General features: G+C 38.3%; 1 protein-coding gene across 3 annotated transcripts in view; it reads right to left on the bottom strand.

Annotated features, from left to right (window-relative positions):
• smtnb (smoothelin b) overlaps nucleotides 1-18,533 on the bottom strand; it is a 355,969-nt gene that overhangs the window by 129,719 nt on the left and 207,717 nt on the right. For all 3 annotated transcript variants that reach the window (XM_072587983.1, XM_072587985.1, XM_072587984.1), the window contains exon 10: nucleotides 14,728-14,786. In XM_072587983.1, coding sequence (XP_072444084.1) covers nucleotides 14,728-14,786 — 59 coding nt within the window. The remainder of the gene's footprint in view (nucleotides 1-14,727; nucleotides 14,787-18,533) is intronic.

The following is an 18,533-nucleotide window of genomic DNA, read 5'->3' as shown; positions in this document are numbered from 1 at the left end:
CAGACTCTATCAACAAACACATCGACCTGGACCCAATATACCGGCCACTAAAGCGGACAGCTGGAACTGACAACCGGAAGCGGCAGAGACAGGCCACTATAAATGCCGGAGGAAACAGCACAGAAGCGCTTCACAGGAGGCTCCTAAGCACTGAGGATGTCACCTAGACAGGGGACAAAACGTTTGCAAGACAAATTCCCAGCTCGGCGAACAGAACTACAACAACGAGCACCCGAGCTACAAATCTTCTCCCAAACTTTGCTTTACCTTGTTATTCAATCAAAGTCCTGGAACTCCCTTCCAAACAGCTCTGTGGATGTAACTTCACCAGATGGGTAGACCTCATGAAAGCTGTCATGACCACTTTCCTAGGGGCAATTTGGAATGGGAAGCACATGCTAATTTGCTAGCAATGGCCACATTTTATTCAATAAAATCTTATCAATGAGACTCAATTCATAACACTCTCATCTCTAAAAGAACAGAATGTGACTTTTGAGCCATCCACCACAACTGCCTGGTTGTGATTCAGTACTGTACTACAAAGCATGCTGAAATGTCAAATTGCAATGCTTTGAGTGATACAATTAAATTACATTCTGTCTATCTGTTCAAATAGATATTAAAAGCATAATACTTGGAGGAAGAATTAAATTGGTTAAGGGCTCATCATCATGGAAATGACACATTATTAACCACATGTCAACGCCATCTGTAATCATTGTTAATGCTGGAATGGTGTAATTTGCTTTTATTGGGAGTTAAAGATATAACAATAGCATCTCATTCTAAAAAGATGAAAGACTTAACAGCAATCTAGATTTGTTCAATATATAATTTCAGTTGCATGACACTGTAATCTTTTCCAATAAACTCTGTGTCTTATGATCCTGTTCCACAGCTACCTGATGAAGGAGCAGTGCTTCGAAAGCTAGTGCTTCTAAATAAACCTGTTGGACTATAACCCGGTGTGTGATTTTTAACTTTGTCCACCCCAGTCCAATACTGGCTGCTCCAAATCATTTGAGGTTAACATCAATTAATCTAGTCTGCACTTTGTAAAGCTTACCTTTACTTGTTAAAGTTGGGGTGGGGGGGGGGGGGGGGGGCTATATTTTGGCTTCAGCAAGTGCTGGAGGTGATTGGGAGAGAATGTCAGTCCCGCAAATGGAAAGGTCATGGTAAAACAGGCAGAGTGTTTGCTCTAGGGTTGTCTGTTACTGCACTGGAGGTTTTGGTGCAGCAGGACAGATGCCAGAAGCACCCAAACAGATACCTGGAGAGCAATGGGAACAGATAATTGTTTCCATGCTATTATTCCATTCCATCAATTCGGAGACAGAAAAATGTTGAACTGAAGGGTGAGGGAAAAATTCTAATAGGATTCTCAGAAAATCCATCAGAAAAATCAGAGCCATTATATTTGAATATTTTCAAACATTTTACACCTTTAAAAATATCATTAACCTTTCTGTCAGCCCAGAATTTCATTTCCTTTACAAAGGATGACATATGGACTAAAATATTTTACAAAGCAGTAATGGATTCAGGTTGCTAATCCACAAGAAGATTTTAATTCCAGCCATGTGACTCAATCACAAGATCCTGCCATCTGTTGTTCTGTCATATAAAGGAATAATGTCGGAGTACATTTTCAAGGGCAAAGCTCAATGTCTCCTTAAATCCTTGATACATGCTCATAGCACACTTCAACTAGTGTTCTCTGTAAAGCATACAAATACAGTGTACTGTGGTATTTTCACTTCTTTGTTGTGAATTTCTTTGTCAGTGCCATAATGCCCAGAAACAAATTACAATTCCTTCCTATAATCTGGATATGTGACTTGAGTTGAATTGCTGGCCACTACATGATCAGAAATGAGCGGTTTGTCACATGGTCGAATGACGTAATTGAACTTCATGGCTAAGGCTACATCAATATCAGTTTTATATTTGTTGTATGCTATGGGAAAGAGCATTTCATGATTAAAGAATATATTTTGGAGATTGCTAAATGTAGTTAGTTGTTAAAACTGGCTATGCCAGTCTATATTAACTACTTATTATCGAGTAAAGTAAACCAATCTGTTTATGTCTCCTTTAAGCAGCATATAAATCCCAGGACAGTATCAAATATCATTCTCTATTTGTTGCAATTCTATGATACTCAACTTGATATTACAAATAAACAATCCTTAATGTGTAATACGTAGGTCACACAAACTTAGCCTACTTCTTAAAAATACCTTTGGAATCTTTGAGTTGAATCATTTGGTCATACTTTAGTCAGGTCCTCTTTCAATACTTAATCCTTCATCGGTTTTACATATAACGGTGAATGTAATGTTAATACCTTTTCTGGTCTAAATTATAACTCTGAATTTATTTACTGATTCTTTAGGAGACTTAAATTTTAAAATAACTTTGCATGATTATAGTAGTAAACCTAATTACTAAATGATATTTGATATTATAGTTTATAACTCAATATGATTCCAGTTCAATTCCAGTTTGGTTTCAGTTGACCTGAATCAAAGAAGCTGAAAAAGATTACAAATGATCACAGTGTGCATTTCAATTGAGGCAATTTGTTCAGTTTTTAAGTGAAGAGTAGGAAAGAATTACAAATCATGCTAATGTAAGTTGAGTTCACTGTAAGGTGGAGGTAGCATTAGTGCTGGTGTTAGGTTTGGGGCTATGAAAATTTATCAGTACAGGTTGAATCACTGTTACAATAAAATAGGAAGACAAGACGAAAAATCTAGCCTGAGCCCTTGTGGAAAATAAAGCTAATTTTATGTCATTACAATGACGAACAAATCCTGTATAAAATAGACAGACAAAATATAAAACTTCAAAATGAGAGAACATACTCTCATTTTAGTTCCATTGGTATAGTTTATAAATTGAGGATTAAATTGAATCAGACTTTTACTTTCCTCAGCAAAATTTTAGGTATACTTTGCATTCCACAATTTTGCCATTCATGAATAAAATGATAAATTTTCACTGTTTGAAATTAATTGTACATTCAGAGTAGCTGCAATTATCCAAAGCATTGTAAAATTATCATCCCGCAACTCTCCAATCACAAATGATGCAATTTCTGAATAGGTGTAAAAAATCCTACCTCTGTCCTCCTTTAATTAAAACCTGTAATCCAACTTTATGCTTTCATTAAACTGCAGAAGCACAAGATCTAAGAGAAGACAGAATTCTCAACAGTCTAACAATGAAGTACGATTAATATTACCCAGAATACTGCAGCCTGAAAAGGAGATGATCATACTCTGATGAATTAGCTATCTAAATAAGCCAAAACTCATTATCTCCTAATCTTGAATTGTCAATTACCAAGTGTTTCAAATCTACATTTAATCCCTCTAAGACGGATTTAAACCTTGAACTGTCATCATAAAAACAGATAATCTACAACAACATATTTCTAGAGTGCATTAGGGACAGTTTCCTTGACCAATATAACATGCAGCCAATCAGGAAATAGGCTGTCTTGATTCATAGGTAATGAGCCATGTTGAATATATGACTTCTGAGTAAAAGCTGCCCTAGCAAGCAGTGATCATAACACGATAGAATTTAATATTCAGTTCAAGAGTGAGCAAGATGAGTTGGAAACAACTGTGTTTAACTTAAATAAAGAGCATTGAAATGAAATGATGATAGAATTAGCTAAAGTGGACTGGGTACATTGATAGAGCTGAAAACGTATTGCTGGAAAAGCGCAGCAGGTCAGGCAGCATCCAAGGAGCAGGAGAATCGACGTTTCGGGCATGAGCCCTTCTTCAGGGTACATTGATAGACAAAAGTGAGGACTGCAGATGTTGGAGATTAGAGTCAATATTAGAGCACAGCAGGTCAGGATGAAGGGGTCCTGCCCGAATCGTCAATTTTCCAGCTCCTCGGATGCTGCCCGACCTGCTGTGTTTTTCCAGCACCACTCTAATTTTGACTGGGTACGTTGATGAACTGGAATGATAGTAAGCAAGCAGTGGTAGATATTTAAGGAGGTAATTCAGTGAAAATACATCCCAGTTGGGAAGAAAAATTCGAAAAGAAGGATCAACCAACCATGGCTAACTAAGGAAGTCAAGAGACAATTGAGTCATAGAGTCATTGAGGTGTAAGCATGGAAACAAACCCCTTGGTCCAACTCATCCATGTTGACCAGATATCCTAAATTAATCCAGTCCCATTTGCCAGCATTTAGCACATATCTCTCTAAACCCTTCCTATTCATATACCCATCCAGATGCTTTTTAAACGTTGTAATTGTACCAGCTTCCACCACTTTCTGACAGCAGCACCACCATTTGTGTGAAAAAGTTGCCCCTTAGGTCCCTTCTAAATATTTCCCTATCTTCATTGAAACCTTGAGATAGATTGCACTTCTCCAGTCAAAGAATGTGATAGTAAGATTTTTTTTTGAAGCTTAATGCAGTTTTAACATTTATTCTTTCATTACCATTATATTATACAACACCCCCCTCCAGTTTACTTTTCTCATATGTTACAAATAAATATTCAAGTAGATAATTACTTTTACAGTTAGAACTATTCCATCTCCCCTACACCCATGCCTCCTAAACTCCATTGTCAATCTTACACCCACACCATGTGTCATCTGCTACCATGGCAAGCACATGTTGGAAACTGGTGGGGCTAGTGTCCATTTCAGTTTGTGAGATGGGCACTCGATCCGGGACTCACTCCCAGTACTATCAATCATGGGCACAGCTTGCACACAGTCCAGACACTTGATAGTGATTCAACATTGTCTTGGAACATTAACATTCAGGAGATTTGTCCCAGTACAGCTGCAGTCCTGGAAAGCCATCACAAACATTCTTGGAATTAAGTGTCGCCTGTTGGTGAGCTGCAAACACTTGGTTGGTCAGGTCTAGGAACTCCTTGAAGTCAATGAGGACCATCCATTGATCAATCATTTAAAACTGCTCCCCTAAAGGGGAGCCTTTACTGTCAAAAGGAGGATCACTGCCAAAAGGGGTGCGGAGTCAAGACTGGGGATAGAGAAAGAAGATGAGGCATCTGCAGAGGTGGGACAAAAATGTTGATGATTGGAAACTCAAAATAAATGAGGGTATGCAGAACAGCAACTGAGAACTTGGAAGGCTTCAGGAGGATGGGTTAATGACAGGGGAAGCATAGCAGAGCAAAGTGAGCATCATAAAGGTGTATCGTCAGTGTTCAGGACAGGAACAATATTTTTAGGTGATGTTCAATGTGGTGGGTCTCCATATTAGTGGGGAGAGAAGAAAATAGACTGACAAGGTAGTGAAAGGTGAAAAAAGGCATATGAGGGTACCTGGCATCCAAGCAGACCCTGGTTCTAATGGTGTTCACTGCGAGATGCATTCCCTACCATCACTTTCCCTTCTCTAGATGAGAAGTGCTACTAGAAAATGGCAGGGACAACATCCAGGGTGGGCAGGGTCAATGTCTCTTTGATGGGTGAAAGCACAAGATTATGTTTGCTGGATGATAGGACATTGAAGGAACAAATACATGAAGCAACCATTTGTAAACCCAACTACCCATGATGGTGGCGCAGTAGCAGCGCAGCATTCAGGCTGCTGAGCCTGGGGCTTGTCTGCTTCTGTCTCCTTTACCTTTTTTTCCCCTTTTCTTTCTTTTACTTTTGCTCTTTCTCTCTCCTTTTTGCATTTTGCAGCGTTGTCAGCAGGGCATCAGTGAGAGCAGAATGGCAGCAACAATCAGGGCAGCCTATTCCAGAATTTGGTAGTGGCAGCAACAGACTCGAGGAGCGACTTTCAAGTGTTTGTGATGGGCAATGGAAGTGGCTTCCGAGAGTCTCTGGGGGCAATGGGAGCAATTTCCGAGGGCCAGCAGCGGCAGCAAGTGCAACGATTGAGGGTCTGCGTGGCACTGAGACTTGAGGCTTTGGGGAGGGAGGCACACTTATTTATGGAGATAAGGCTACCTTATGGCCATAAGACTTTTAGATGTGGATAATTCCCCCTTTCTTCTTGGCTGTTTCTTTTTGTATTCTTGCTTTTTTTAAATTCTGTTTTTGTATTTTAGATGATTGTTTTGGTTTTTGTATCAAAGACCTTTTTTAAAATTTCAATTTTTGTACCTCATATGACGCTGGTGAATGGTGATTTTGTACACATAGAACATAGAACACTATAGCACAGTACAGGCCCTTTGGCCCTTGATGTTGCGCTGACCTGTGAAGCTAATCTGAAGCCTATCTAACCTAAACTATTCCATTATCATCCATTTGTTTATCCAATGACCATTTAAATGCCCTTAATGACCTTAGCGAGTCCATTACTGTTGCAGGCAGGGCATATCACTGCCCTACTATTCTCTGAGTAAAGAGCCTACCATTGACATCTGTCCTATATCTATCACCCCTCAATTTAAAGCTATGTCCTCTCATCTTAGCCATCACCATCTGAAGAAAAAGCCTCTCACTGTCCACCCTATCTAATCCTCTGATCATCTTGTAAGTCTCAATTAAGTCACCTCTCAACCTTCTTCTCTCTAAAGAAAACAGTCTCAATTCCCTTAGCCCTTCCTCATAAGAACTTCCCTCCATATGAGGCAACATCCTGGTAAAGCTCCTCTGCACTCTTTCCAATGCTTCCACATCTTTCCAATAATGCAGCAACCAGAATTGAATGCAATACCCCAAGTGTGTACTCCAGAGTTTTGTACAGCTGCAATATGACCTCATGGTTCCAAACTTCAATCCCTCTACCAGTAAAAGCTAATACACTGTACACACCCTATCGACCTAGGTGGCAACTTTCAGGGATCTATGCAGAGACACAGAGATGCCTCTGCTTGTCCACACTACCAAGAGTCTTACCACAAAAGCCCAGTATTCTGCATTCCTGTTACATCTTCCTAAGTGAAGCATCTCACACTTTTCAGTATTAAACTCCATTTGCCACCTCTCAGTCCAGCTCTGCAACTTGTCTACTTCCCTCTGTAATCTGCAACATGCTTCCGCAGTGTCCACAACTTCACTGACCTTAGTGTCATCTGCAAGTTTACTAACCCATCCTTCTGTGCCCTCATCCAGGTCATTTATAAAAATGACAAACAGCAGTGGACCAAAACAGATCATTCTGGTACACCACCAGTAACAGAACACCAGGATGAACATTTTCTATTAACCACCACCCTCTGTCTTCTTACAACTAGCCAATTTCTGATCCAAACTGCTAAATCACCCTCAATTCCAAGCCTCTGTATTTCATGCAATAGCCTACCGTGGGGACACTTATCAAATGCCTTACTGAAATCCAAATACACCACATCAACCACTTTATCCTTGTCCACCTGTTTGCTCACCTTCTCAAAGAACTCAATAAGGTTTGTGAGGCACGACCTACCCTTCACAAAACCGTGTTGACTATCCCTAATCAAATTATTCCTTTCTAGATGATTATGAATTCTATGTCTTATAATCCTTTCCAACAGTTTACCCAAAATTGAAGTAAGGCTCACTGGTCTATAATTACCAGGGTTGTCACTGCTTCCTTTCTTGAATAAGGGGACAACATTTGTTATCCTCCAGACTTCTGGCACTATTCCTGTAGACAATGATGCCATAAAAATCAAAGCCAAAGGCTCTGCAATCTCCTCCCAGAGAATCCTAGGATAAATCCCATCCAGCCAGAGGACTTACCTATCTTCACACTTTCCAGAATTGCTAACACCTTCTCCTTAAGGACCTCAATCCCATCTAGTCTAGTAGCCTGTATCTCAGTATTCTCTCAACAACATTGTCTTTTTTTCCAGTGTGAATACTGATGAAAAATATTCATTTATGGCCTCTCCTATCTCCTCAGAATCCAAGCCCAAATTCCTACTACTGTCCTTGACTGGCCCTAATCTTAGAGGAGAAAGTGAGGACTGCAGATGCTGGAGTATCAGAGCTGAAAATGTGTTGCTGGAAAAGCGCAGCAGGTCAGGCAGCATCCAAGGAGCAGGAGAATCGATGTTTCGGGCATCAGCCAGAAGGGCTGATGCCCGAAACGTCGATTCTCCTGTTCCTTGGATGCTGCCTGACCTGCTGCGCTTTTCCAGCAACACATTTTCAGCTCTGGCGCTAATCTTAGTCTAGTCATTCTTTTATTCTTGACATAACTATAGAACGTTTTAGAGTTTTCCTTGATCTAACCTGCCAACAACTTCTCATGTCTGCTTCTTGCTCTTCTTCGTGCTCTTTTTAGGTCCTTCCTGGCTAACTTGTAACTCTCAAGCGGCCTACCTGAGCCTTCACGTCTCATCTTTACATAAGCCTCCTTCTTCCTCTTGTCAAGAAATTCAACTTCTTTAATAAACCATGGTTCCCTCGTTCGACCACTTCCTCCCAGCCTGACAGGTACATACTTATCAAGGACACGCAGTAGCTGTTCCTTGAACAAGCTCCACATTTCAATTATGCCCATCCCCTGCAGTTTCCTTCCCCATTCTATGCATCCTAAATCTTGCCTAATTGTATTATGATTGCCAATAATACACTCTTTACTATACTCCTGTTCTTCTTTACTTGAATACGTGACAATAAAACATAATTCTAATTAATTTGCAATCATTTCATCACCCATTTGTTATACCTGAACAGTAACAGTTATTAGGGGTCAAGTGCTTGTCAAAGCCAACTTGCAATATGGCACCAGTGCTTGCAGATTGAAAATGGGGAATTCAATGATTTTAAGTTGGTAACAATGACATAACAAAAGGCCAATGCTGACTGAAAGTGAACTATTATTTGTGCATGCTCCAAGGGTGCAACAGATTATTGTGAACTGAAAAACACTAATTGGTCACAATACTGAAAATTAATTTGCATTGCTGGGGGAACGTAAGCCTTATTGGATTTGTTTGCATTTGCTTTTTCTGTCTGTAATTAAAAGGTCATATTTGGATTTTTTATGTAATGTTCCCCAACTGGATAATGACAAGCTTTAGATCTACAATGGACATTGGGGACTAGGTGGAGCGGAATCAGAAGGTATTCGGACAATGTAGTTACAATCAGATAAAGAGTGGTGTGCTGGTTAAAGAGTGTCAAGGGTGAAAGAACAGATTTGCATGTATGAGGAAGTGTCAACCATCACTGATACCATTTTCTAGGCAAGTATGTCCGCTACCCTGGCAGTTGCTATATCTCTGAAACCTTGGAGCGCTCTTGTATACGGTGCATTTGAGGGTCCAGGACACTTACAAGACCGGTTACTGAGGAATAAAAAATAAAACCCACTGTGACTAGGCCTCATGACATCATTGTGCATGCCCTTGATTTCTAGTAGATGACAGCTCGGTGAGAGCAGGACATGTGCCATTGGCAGCATGGCTTCTGTGTCCTGATGTTGCCAGTGAGAGGAAATGCTAGATTATTCATGTTTGTCCTGCACAGCAACATTTCAAAGATGCTGTAAGTGTGAAAGATGCTCATCTTTCAGTGTCGTACTGTACTGGGAACAGCATTAAATGGGAGGTACTCAAACATGATACATGCCTTAGAATGGGGTAGGTAGTAAATGAGGTACGTTTGATAAGATATGACAAGAAAATTTGCTCAAGTTTAGGGCAGAAACCTTTCCAAAAAACTTAACAAATCTTGGAGTTAGCCAAAAAAAAATAATATTTAGTCCAAAGGATTCAAATATTGCTCTTAAATGTGTGTTGGCTCATTATTCACCAAAGCCAAATGTGCTGTATCAATTTGTTCAGCTTCCTGTTATACTATCTGTATAACTTGAGTTACAGATTTATCAAAGAACTGAAGAAGATTGCTCTGCTCATTCTTGATCCAAGTATTTGCCTCACTAGCAAACTTTGCTCACTGTTCTCAGCTAAGTTTTTTCAGTGATAATAAGAACTGAAAATATTTCCACCACTCACAGAACAGATGTGACTTCCTTTCTGTTGACAGTATGAGACAATTCTATTATGTTAACATTGATAATCTCAACAGGTTTTTCTTTTTGACTTCTTCCATGAGTCTTAAGAGGCCCAATGAAAGTTATGCCGTGATCGATGGATCAACAGCAGTGATTCTGTTAGAAGTAGGTTAACTCCTTTTAAGGATATTGAAGTCTAATCATGCATTTAGGCTCAGAGGTGATAAGAGCTGATTGTGAATTACAATCAGATTTTGAACTTTCATACATTCTTTGAATTGCACTGTTTCTTGTAGCATACCTCAACTCATGAGTGCTAATCCACTTACAAACATAGTTTCACATCTCTAAACAATAACTCCTGTTTTTCAGCTTGGTTTATGATGTAATAGGACAGTGACACTTCCACCTAGGTATTGAGCTTAAAATTAATGGGATATCCATTGACATGCAGGTCTTGTGAATGTTAAATCAGCTGGATCACCAAGTTCCCCTAGGAATGACTTGGATCTCTTTTCTAATGGAGGTACACTACTTAATGCGGGTATGTTTTCTAAATAAGAAGGTTCTGCATTAATCTCTTCTATATAAGTAAGCCTTTGTATTTGTGCTGCGTTTAAACTGTGTTGACATCTTGTGGAAGAGACACTGTCATCATACAGAAGTAGCAACATTTTGTTATAACTGGGCATTGCATGAGCTTGTGAGGCATTCTTTTTATTCCAGACTGCTGACACTGACTCCTAATATCCATTGTTTGGTCCAGCCTTTATGTTATCTTGTTAAGCATGTCTGTAAAGTGTTTACAGCCCATAATGTGTATAGGCTGTGTTGCTCTCATGTTGAAAGGTTGTCTTTTATATTTCAGGATTTTAAAATGTGATTTTAAATCTTCTGGTTTCTGCTTCATGCACCATTTGGATAGTTTTCTTCAAATTTGACTCTTCTTTAGATTTAATAAATCTGACAATGAGTCATCAAATATTCTAGCAACTACCCTGTCTCTATTAATTCTGATTTAATAGTCCTCAGTCACAGTATTCCACTATATAGACCTTAAAGAGGTTTATAAAATCATGAGGGCATGGATAGCACGGATAGGGTAAACAGCCAAGGTCTTTTTTCTAGGGTAGGGGAGTCCAAATATAGAAGGCATAAGCTTAAGGTGAGGGTAAAAAAATTTAAAGGCACCTAGGAGGCAACTTTATCATGCAGAAGGTGGTGAGTGTAGAGAATAGCTGCGAGAGGAAGTGGTGGAGGTTGGTACAATTGCAACATTTAAAAGGCATCTGGATAGGTATATGAATAGAAAGGGTTTAGAGGAATATGGGCCAAAAGCTAACAAATGGGACTAGATTAATTTAGACCATCTGTTCAGCATGGACACATTGGACCAAAGGGTCTGTTTCCATGCTGTTCAACTTTAATACTCTATTGCACTAATCTGTACAAATAATTAATGAAATCATCTTCAGATTACACTAGAGGATCATGTGTTAAGTTTTGCTTTTTCAAAGATTTTGTCTGTCCTCAGACTGAAGTAATTATCAAAAACAGTTAGAATTTATTCAAAAGCATCTATGCTTTCTTTTGTGATTTCTGATGCAAGTAGCTGTAGGACCTATTGAATGCAATACTGTAGTTATTTGTTCAGCTTAAGGTTTAGTATTTAATTTTGAAGGCAATCTGTATTATAAGAAAAGTTTTTTCCCAACATGTCCAATCTTGTATTCTGATTCACCAATCCCTAATATTAAATTCTGATAACAAAATGATTTGCCCTGCCATTTCTCCTTATTAACTGAAAGGGTCAATGAGTGGAATACTGTTGATGTGGGGTACATGGACTGCACTAAACAACAGACTTGTAAGAGAAACTGTAGTACATGGAATATAATCCACAGTAGCAACCGAATAATGGTCAAAAGATACTTTTAAAGCTGCTGGTAGGTTTGTACTGGAGTTCCCCAGGGATGCTGGGATCTGTTTTTTTTAATATGTATTTAATATCCAGATCTTGATGTGCAGGAGACAATTTCAAAATCTGATACAGATACACAAATCCTTTATCCAAAGCCCTCAGGCCAGCTGGTTTTCAGATTTTGGAATTTTTTAGATTTCGGAATAAGTGACTTTTTTACTAAACAGCAGATGCACCTGTGAGTACTACAACACTGAGACAGAATTGACTTCTGCCAGTGCTGGGCCATGCCGCCATGTCACATCTGAGTGACATGGGTCAAGTGGGTGTGGAGTTGGGTTAATTGCATGCACGCCAAACAACCTTGCTATGGAGAAAAAAGCTTCACAAGAAAAACTTTGGATTTTGGAGCTTTTCGGAATTTGGGTGTTTGGATAAAGGATTGTGTACCTGTAATAGAAAACTTGGAAACATTGTAAACTGTGAGGATGACAGCTCAGAACTTCAAAAATCATAGACAAGTTGGGGGAGTGAGCATATAGGCGATAGATGAAGTTCAATGCAGAATGTGAGGGAATGCATTTCGGAAGAAAAAAACATGGAGACACAATATAAAATAAGGGTATAATTCTGAAGGGGGCGGGGGGAAGTGTGGAGGAGCAGAGGGCCCTGGGTGTATATTTGTACAGATCACTAAAGATGACACAACGGTTGGTTGGCCACTAACAAAGCATACAGTATGCTGGGTATTATTAATAGGGGCATAGAATACAAGAGCAAGGAGAATGATAAAGTTCCATAAGACACATGTTAGATCTCAGAAGGAGTATTGTGTACAGTTCAGGGTGCCACACTATAGGGAGGACATGAACTTTTTGCAGAAAGTAAAGAACAGATTTACAAAAATGATTCCAGAGATACAAAACTTCAGCTACAAGGACATATTGGAGAGTTTGGGACTGTTGTCCTTGGAGAGAAGATTAAGAGAATATCTAATAGAAATTTGCCACATGAGGGGGCTAGATACGGATAGGAAGAAACTGTTCCTGCTAATAAAAGGACCAAGATCAAGACGGCACAGACTTAAAATGATTCGCAAAATAAGCAAATGTGAAGTGAGAAAAACAAGTGGTTTGGGTCCAGAATGCACTGCCTGGATGTCTGCTGGAGGCAGGTTCAATCCAGGTATTCACAAAGACATTAGACAACTATTTAAATAGAAAGAATGGTTTTAGGATTTGGAAAAGGCAGGTGAATGGCACTAAATCTCAATGCCCAGTTAGACAGCTAGCATCAAATGGCCTTCGTCTCTACTTTTGCAATTCTGTGATTAATGTAGTTATTTATTCTTAATACGTTAAAGCTGTTTTAAATATGTAGCATATCAATGTCACTTCTTTGATATTCCTGAAAAATTTAATTATTCTGCAATATACAAATGTGAATGGCTTTGAAGCTTTCAATCTTATACTGAAGCAACAATGTTTTAACGCTCTTCAAACTCTGTATAATAACATTATTGCATAACATTAACAGAATTTTCTTCTTCTACAAATTTGTAAACTCTAGATTATAACAATGATGTAGCATGTTCTTATATAGCAATAACATCTGAATTATGGCAATGCTATGATGTTTTTCTTGTTTTAAAACTTTAAACTCTATTAAATAGTAATACTGTATACCTGCTGTATGTTGTTGGTTTTTTTGACTTTTCGTAACAAACAAAATGGTGGTTTCCCACCTTCTGCAGCCAAGATGGAGGTTCCATGCTTCATTACAGATAAAATGGATGATTTCTTGCCTTTTACAGCCTAAAATACATTCCAAATCCCTTTGCACAATTTTAAAAATAAATTTCTGTGGATGTGGCCATCATAAATCTTCCTGCGAAAATTGTGGCTTAAATTACAAATGATCCAATCTTATGATGATCTTTAAATTCTTCTATCTTCTTCAGTTGGACTTCTTTTCCAGATCCTTTATATTGTCCTTTACTTAAATTAAACACACTCTGTGTCTTATTCAATATTGCAGTCCTGCTATAAATTAAAGTTCTGGTCCTTGGTCAATCAACTACAGCCATGTTTCATGGGGCCTCATTATGATGGCAGAGACATTTGTTTTAAAAGGCAAGTATTCCTTTTCACTTCTATCTTTCCCATTCTGACCTTTTATGCCATCTTTTTTAGAGTTTATTCCTCTTGCCCACAGAGATTTCTAATTTAAGTCATAGAACTTCAGATTGCTCCTACAATATTTCTTCTCCAAGGACTTTTTCAACTCCCTCTGTCTAGCTCTTAATCTCTTCCTAGTCCACGCTGATTTTCCTGCACCTCTTACCAGCTCTGAAATGAAGATTTTCTCTGGTATGCTGATTTTTCACTATATTGCTTCCACAAATGCTATTGAACCCACATCCATTTATGCGCTTTTTGCTAGTGACTGACAATGACTTCTTGAAGTTATAAACTGACTTCTGACATTTGTTCCTCCTGGGTTGAATGATTTCTTTTCATTGTTGTTATCTTGTTGTATTTATGCAATGATCCTACTGCTAATAACCATATCATATGACAAAGGACCAAGTGTTAGTGCTGCCATGAAGAATACACCAGGGAACACTTGACTTCCCAGCTTCTGTTTAACTTCAAGCCAAGCTAGTTGTTTCGAATTGGTACAGCTACGATCTTAGTGCGATTTAAAATAGAGCTTAGTTATTAGTATTCGTACTCTTTGTTTTTTTAATATGGTAAAATTCTTTTGCTTTAATCACAGAACCTTGTGGATTTATTCTTCAGTAAATACATGGAATATTGAATTCCAAAAAAACCATACCGGTCTCAACTGAAATTATAACAACAGAAATGCAAAGCTTACCATCATACTGCTGGAACCAGACATTCTGAATGGAGTAGCTCTCAAACCAAATGTCAGCTCTGAGAAAAGACAATAACATTGATGATTTTACCCATCTATTATCAGAGTTAGTTTACAATTGATCAAATTATCATTGATTGTACATACCCAAATTTTCAAACAACAAATTACAAAACCAATGCATTTTCTAAAGAAAAATCTTCAATGAATATCTAATCTTGTTACGGTACACTCTATGCTCCTCTTACTTCTAAATAGTTTAAGGGAAAATTGTCAAGGCTGTCGGGAAAGACCAGGAGAATAGGATGGATTGGAAAGCTCTTTAAATTAAATGGTTCAATTTAAGTTTTAGTCTATGAATTCAAGTGCAGTACTTCAGTGCTCATTTCACATTCTTATCTTCTCAACTTCAGTCTTCTAATTATCAAATTTAAAATCTAAATCCCCAAATGACTATTTATTATACACCTTTACTGCAACTTCTCACAAGGAAAAACTGAGAAGATTAAGAGGTATGTTCATTCTATATCAAACTTTTCTTAGCATTGTTTCTATTTTATATAACTTGATTTGATTTATCCAACATTGTCACTTGCTACAGTGAAAAATGTATAATGCTCCAATGCCACCTTGGATTACAGAATAAATTACTGAATATATTGTATAAATTGTAAAATACTGAATAAATTGATATTAAATTGATGTTACCGAAACTGAAACAGTTTTAAAAGTTCATCTTTCCCACTCCATAGACTTTATCCTCACTGCTCATCCAGTCACCACTGTCTGACATTGTCCCCGGGTCCTGACAATGTGCTCCTCTTCTACTGCCACTGGCACTGTTGCTTCCACTGCCTCCACGCTGAAGACTGTCATGGTACATGGACCCCACACCTTCTGCGACACTAGGCACTTGTCTTTTGATGCCGCCACCTGAGATGGAGCAGGAATGGAGATACACAGGGCCCTAGGCTCCCACAGGAGGATATCAGGAGGATGCTCCAGGATAACCAAAATTAGTTGGTTTTAGTTTACTCTGCACTGTGAACCAACCATTCTGCCAACTGAACAAACTGGCCCCCAAGTTGCATGGCCCCAGCATTAAATGCCAATGAAACAGTCTTAGATTCTTTAAGTACATAGAACATAGAACATAGAACAATACAGCACAGAACAGGCCCTTCGGCCCACGATGTTGTGCCGAACTTCTATCCTAGATTAAGCACCCATCCATGTACCTATCCAAATGCCGCTTAAAGGTCGCCAATGAATCTGACTCTACCACTCCCTCGGGCAGTGCATTCCATGCCCCCACCACTCTCTGGGTAAAGAACCCACCCCTGACATCTCCCCTAAACCTTCCACCCTTCACCTTAAATTTATGTCCCCTTGTAACACTCTGTTGTACCCGGGGAAAAAGTAGAATTAAGTAGAATCTCTCCAAACAAACCAAAGTTTTGTGGCCCTTATAAATCACAATTTCCACTAAATAATTGGATGTGTAAACATCAAAATACTGCAGAGCTAACTCTAATCCAGTGTCTCTTTCTCCACCATTAAATATTTATTTTAACACACATTTAACTTGTGTAACTGACTGGCTATTCAATCCCCATTTCATCATCCTGTACCAACACTCTACCAACAGGAACATCACTGGTATCTGGAGCCAGTTTAAATTTTCTTATAATTCAGTGCTGGAAAAAAAGCTGCAGTTGTCAGTATAGCTTTTAAATAGGGTAGAACACTCTGACGTTCTTTTGTTCATGCAACATTCTTATCTTTCTTCAACAAGTTCAACAAAGGAGCATTTATGCCTCTTAAACTTGCTGCAAACCTCTGATAAAATACACTCATGCCAATATATTGCTGAATTTCTTGTTTTGTCTGAGGCATGGGAAATTTTTTTTGTAGGTTCAACTTTCTTTGTCTCACAGTGTGGTCTAAATAAGTCACTTTTGTTTCAGCAAATTCATTTATAGCCAGATCTATGACCAAATTAGTTATCTGATCTCTTCACAACCAATCAAGCGGTTCATTCAAATGATAGAAATGTGCTTCTCAGATGTGGCTGCACACCAACGAATCAGTGATGTGGACAACACAGTTGTTATCCATGTATGACCATGTTGATTAATCATTGAAATGTTGCCAGTCAATTTTTAATTCCAAAGGATGTGACTTTAAATTGATAAAAGCTGATATATCTTTGGCTGTACTCGGAATTGGAATTTGCCAATGGAGAGTCATAGAATCCTACAGCACAGAGACAGGCCCTTTGGCCCAAACAGGTCCATTCTGACCAAAATGTACATCAACACTAACCCCATTTCCCCGCACTTGGCCCGTTTCCATCTAATCCTTTCCCATTCATGTATTTGTCCAAATGCCTTTTAAATGTTGTTAATGTACCCTCCCAACTACTTGCTACTATCCTTTTAGCAAATCAAATTTTACAACAAATCACACATCTTCAATGGTTGCAATTAGGTTTGAGTCCACTCTTGTTACTGCGTTGACTTTGCAACAATTAGAATAGAATAGAATATCAATTTATTGTTACTTGTATTTATGAAAATACAATGAGATGTGCATAGTCATCACAATTCAGTGCCATCTTAATTACAGAAAGTATAAAAAGAAATAATTGAGACAGAGTTCATTTTTTATTCCCTCCATGACTCCTGGGTAGTGCCATCTTTCCAATTCCTCAACTATTTGTTATTTATTTAAATATTTGTGACATAAAATTTGAAGGTTAATCTTGCTATATTTCTTTGTGTAGACCATATCTTGTAGAACATTGAACTTTTCTAGTATCAATTTCCCAATGAATTATGTTTCAGAAAGTAATGTCCATAATTGTTAAAAGATAATTATTCCCATTCTCAACTTAAAGAAGGTGTCCTACACAGTCTATTAAGGCCCTTTTTTTATTTAAAAGTCTGGTATTGGAATCAAAGGCACAGATCTAATTGATGTTTGGGGTTTCCAACATCAAAACCTTTGCTACATCTTTAGAAAACCTGGTCAGTAAAAATGTTTCATCATTAGAGCTTTGTCTTTAAATAATAGCACTGATTCAATTTTTGAAGAGGCAGTTTAATATAAGTCTCTCAATTCAGAATCTATCAGTTACATTTGTACTAAAAAGAGACAGGTTAAACATGTCAGCCTCACTTTCCCTTCATCCATTTTATTTATATTTTTGAAATTTGTATCAGATAACTGAACTTCCAAGTCATCTCCCTATTTTATTTTCACCTCCTCTTCATGTATAATTCTGCAGGTCTGAGTATTAGTTACATTTCAGTCAGCTGTCCAGGATGTTCTTTCTGTAGCATCTCAGTTTCTTTTACCAAGACAGTTAAATAGTAAATTAATTATTTAAGATTGGAGAGATATTTCCCTGGGATTGATTATCAGATATTGCTGGGAAAAACACTGCTTTTGCTATGCGTTGTCAAAGTCTTTGGAAGAATGAGAAGACAAGGAAGTAATCAATGAATGGTAAGACACTAGGAAGCTCAAAGGAACAGAGGGATTTTGGGGCGCTTGACCACAGAACCTTGAAGGTAGCAGGACAGGTTAATATAAGGGTTAAGGTGGCACACAGGATTCTTGCATTTATCAGTCAAGGCATAGATTATCAAAGCAGGAAAGTCATGTTGGAGCTATACAGAACTTTGGTTATGTCACAGTTGGAATTAAAGTGTGCAGTTCTGATCACCACACTAGAGGAAGGAAGAAAGATGTGATTGCACTGAGAGTTGTAAAAGGAGATTCACCAAGATGTTGCCTGGGCA

The sequence above is a fragment of the Chiloscyllium punctatum genome, chromosome 17 (genome assembly GCF_047496795.1).
Source record: "Chiloscyllium punctatum isolate Juve2018m chromosome 17, sChiPun1.3, whole genome shotgun sequence".
NCBI lineage: Eukaryota > Metazoa > Chordata > Chondrichthyes > Orectolobiformes > Hemiscylliidae > Chiloscyllium > Chiloscyllium punctatum.
Note: the sequence above shows the minus strand (reverse complement) of the source record. Positions and strands in the feature narration are given on the sequence as shown.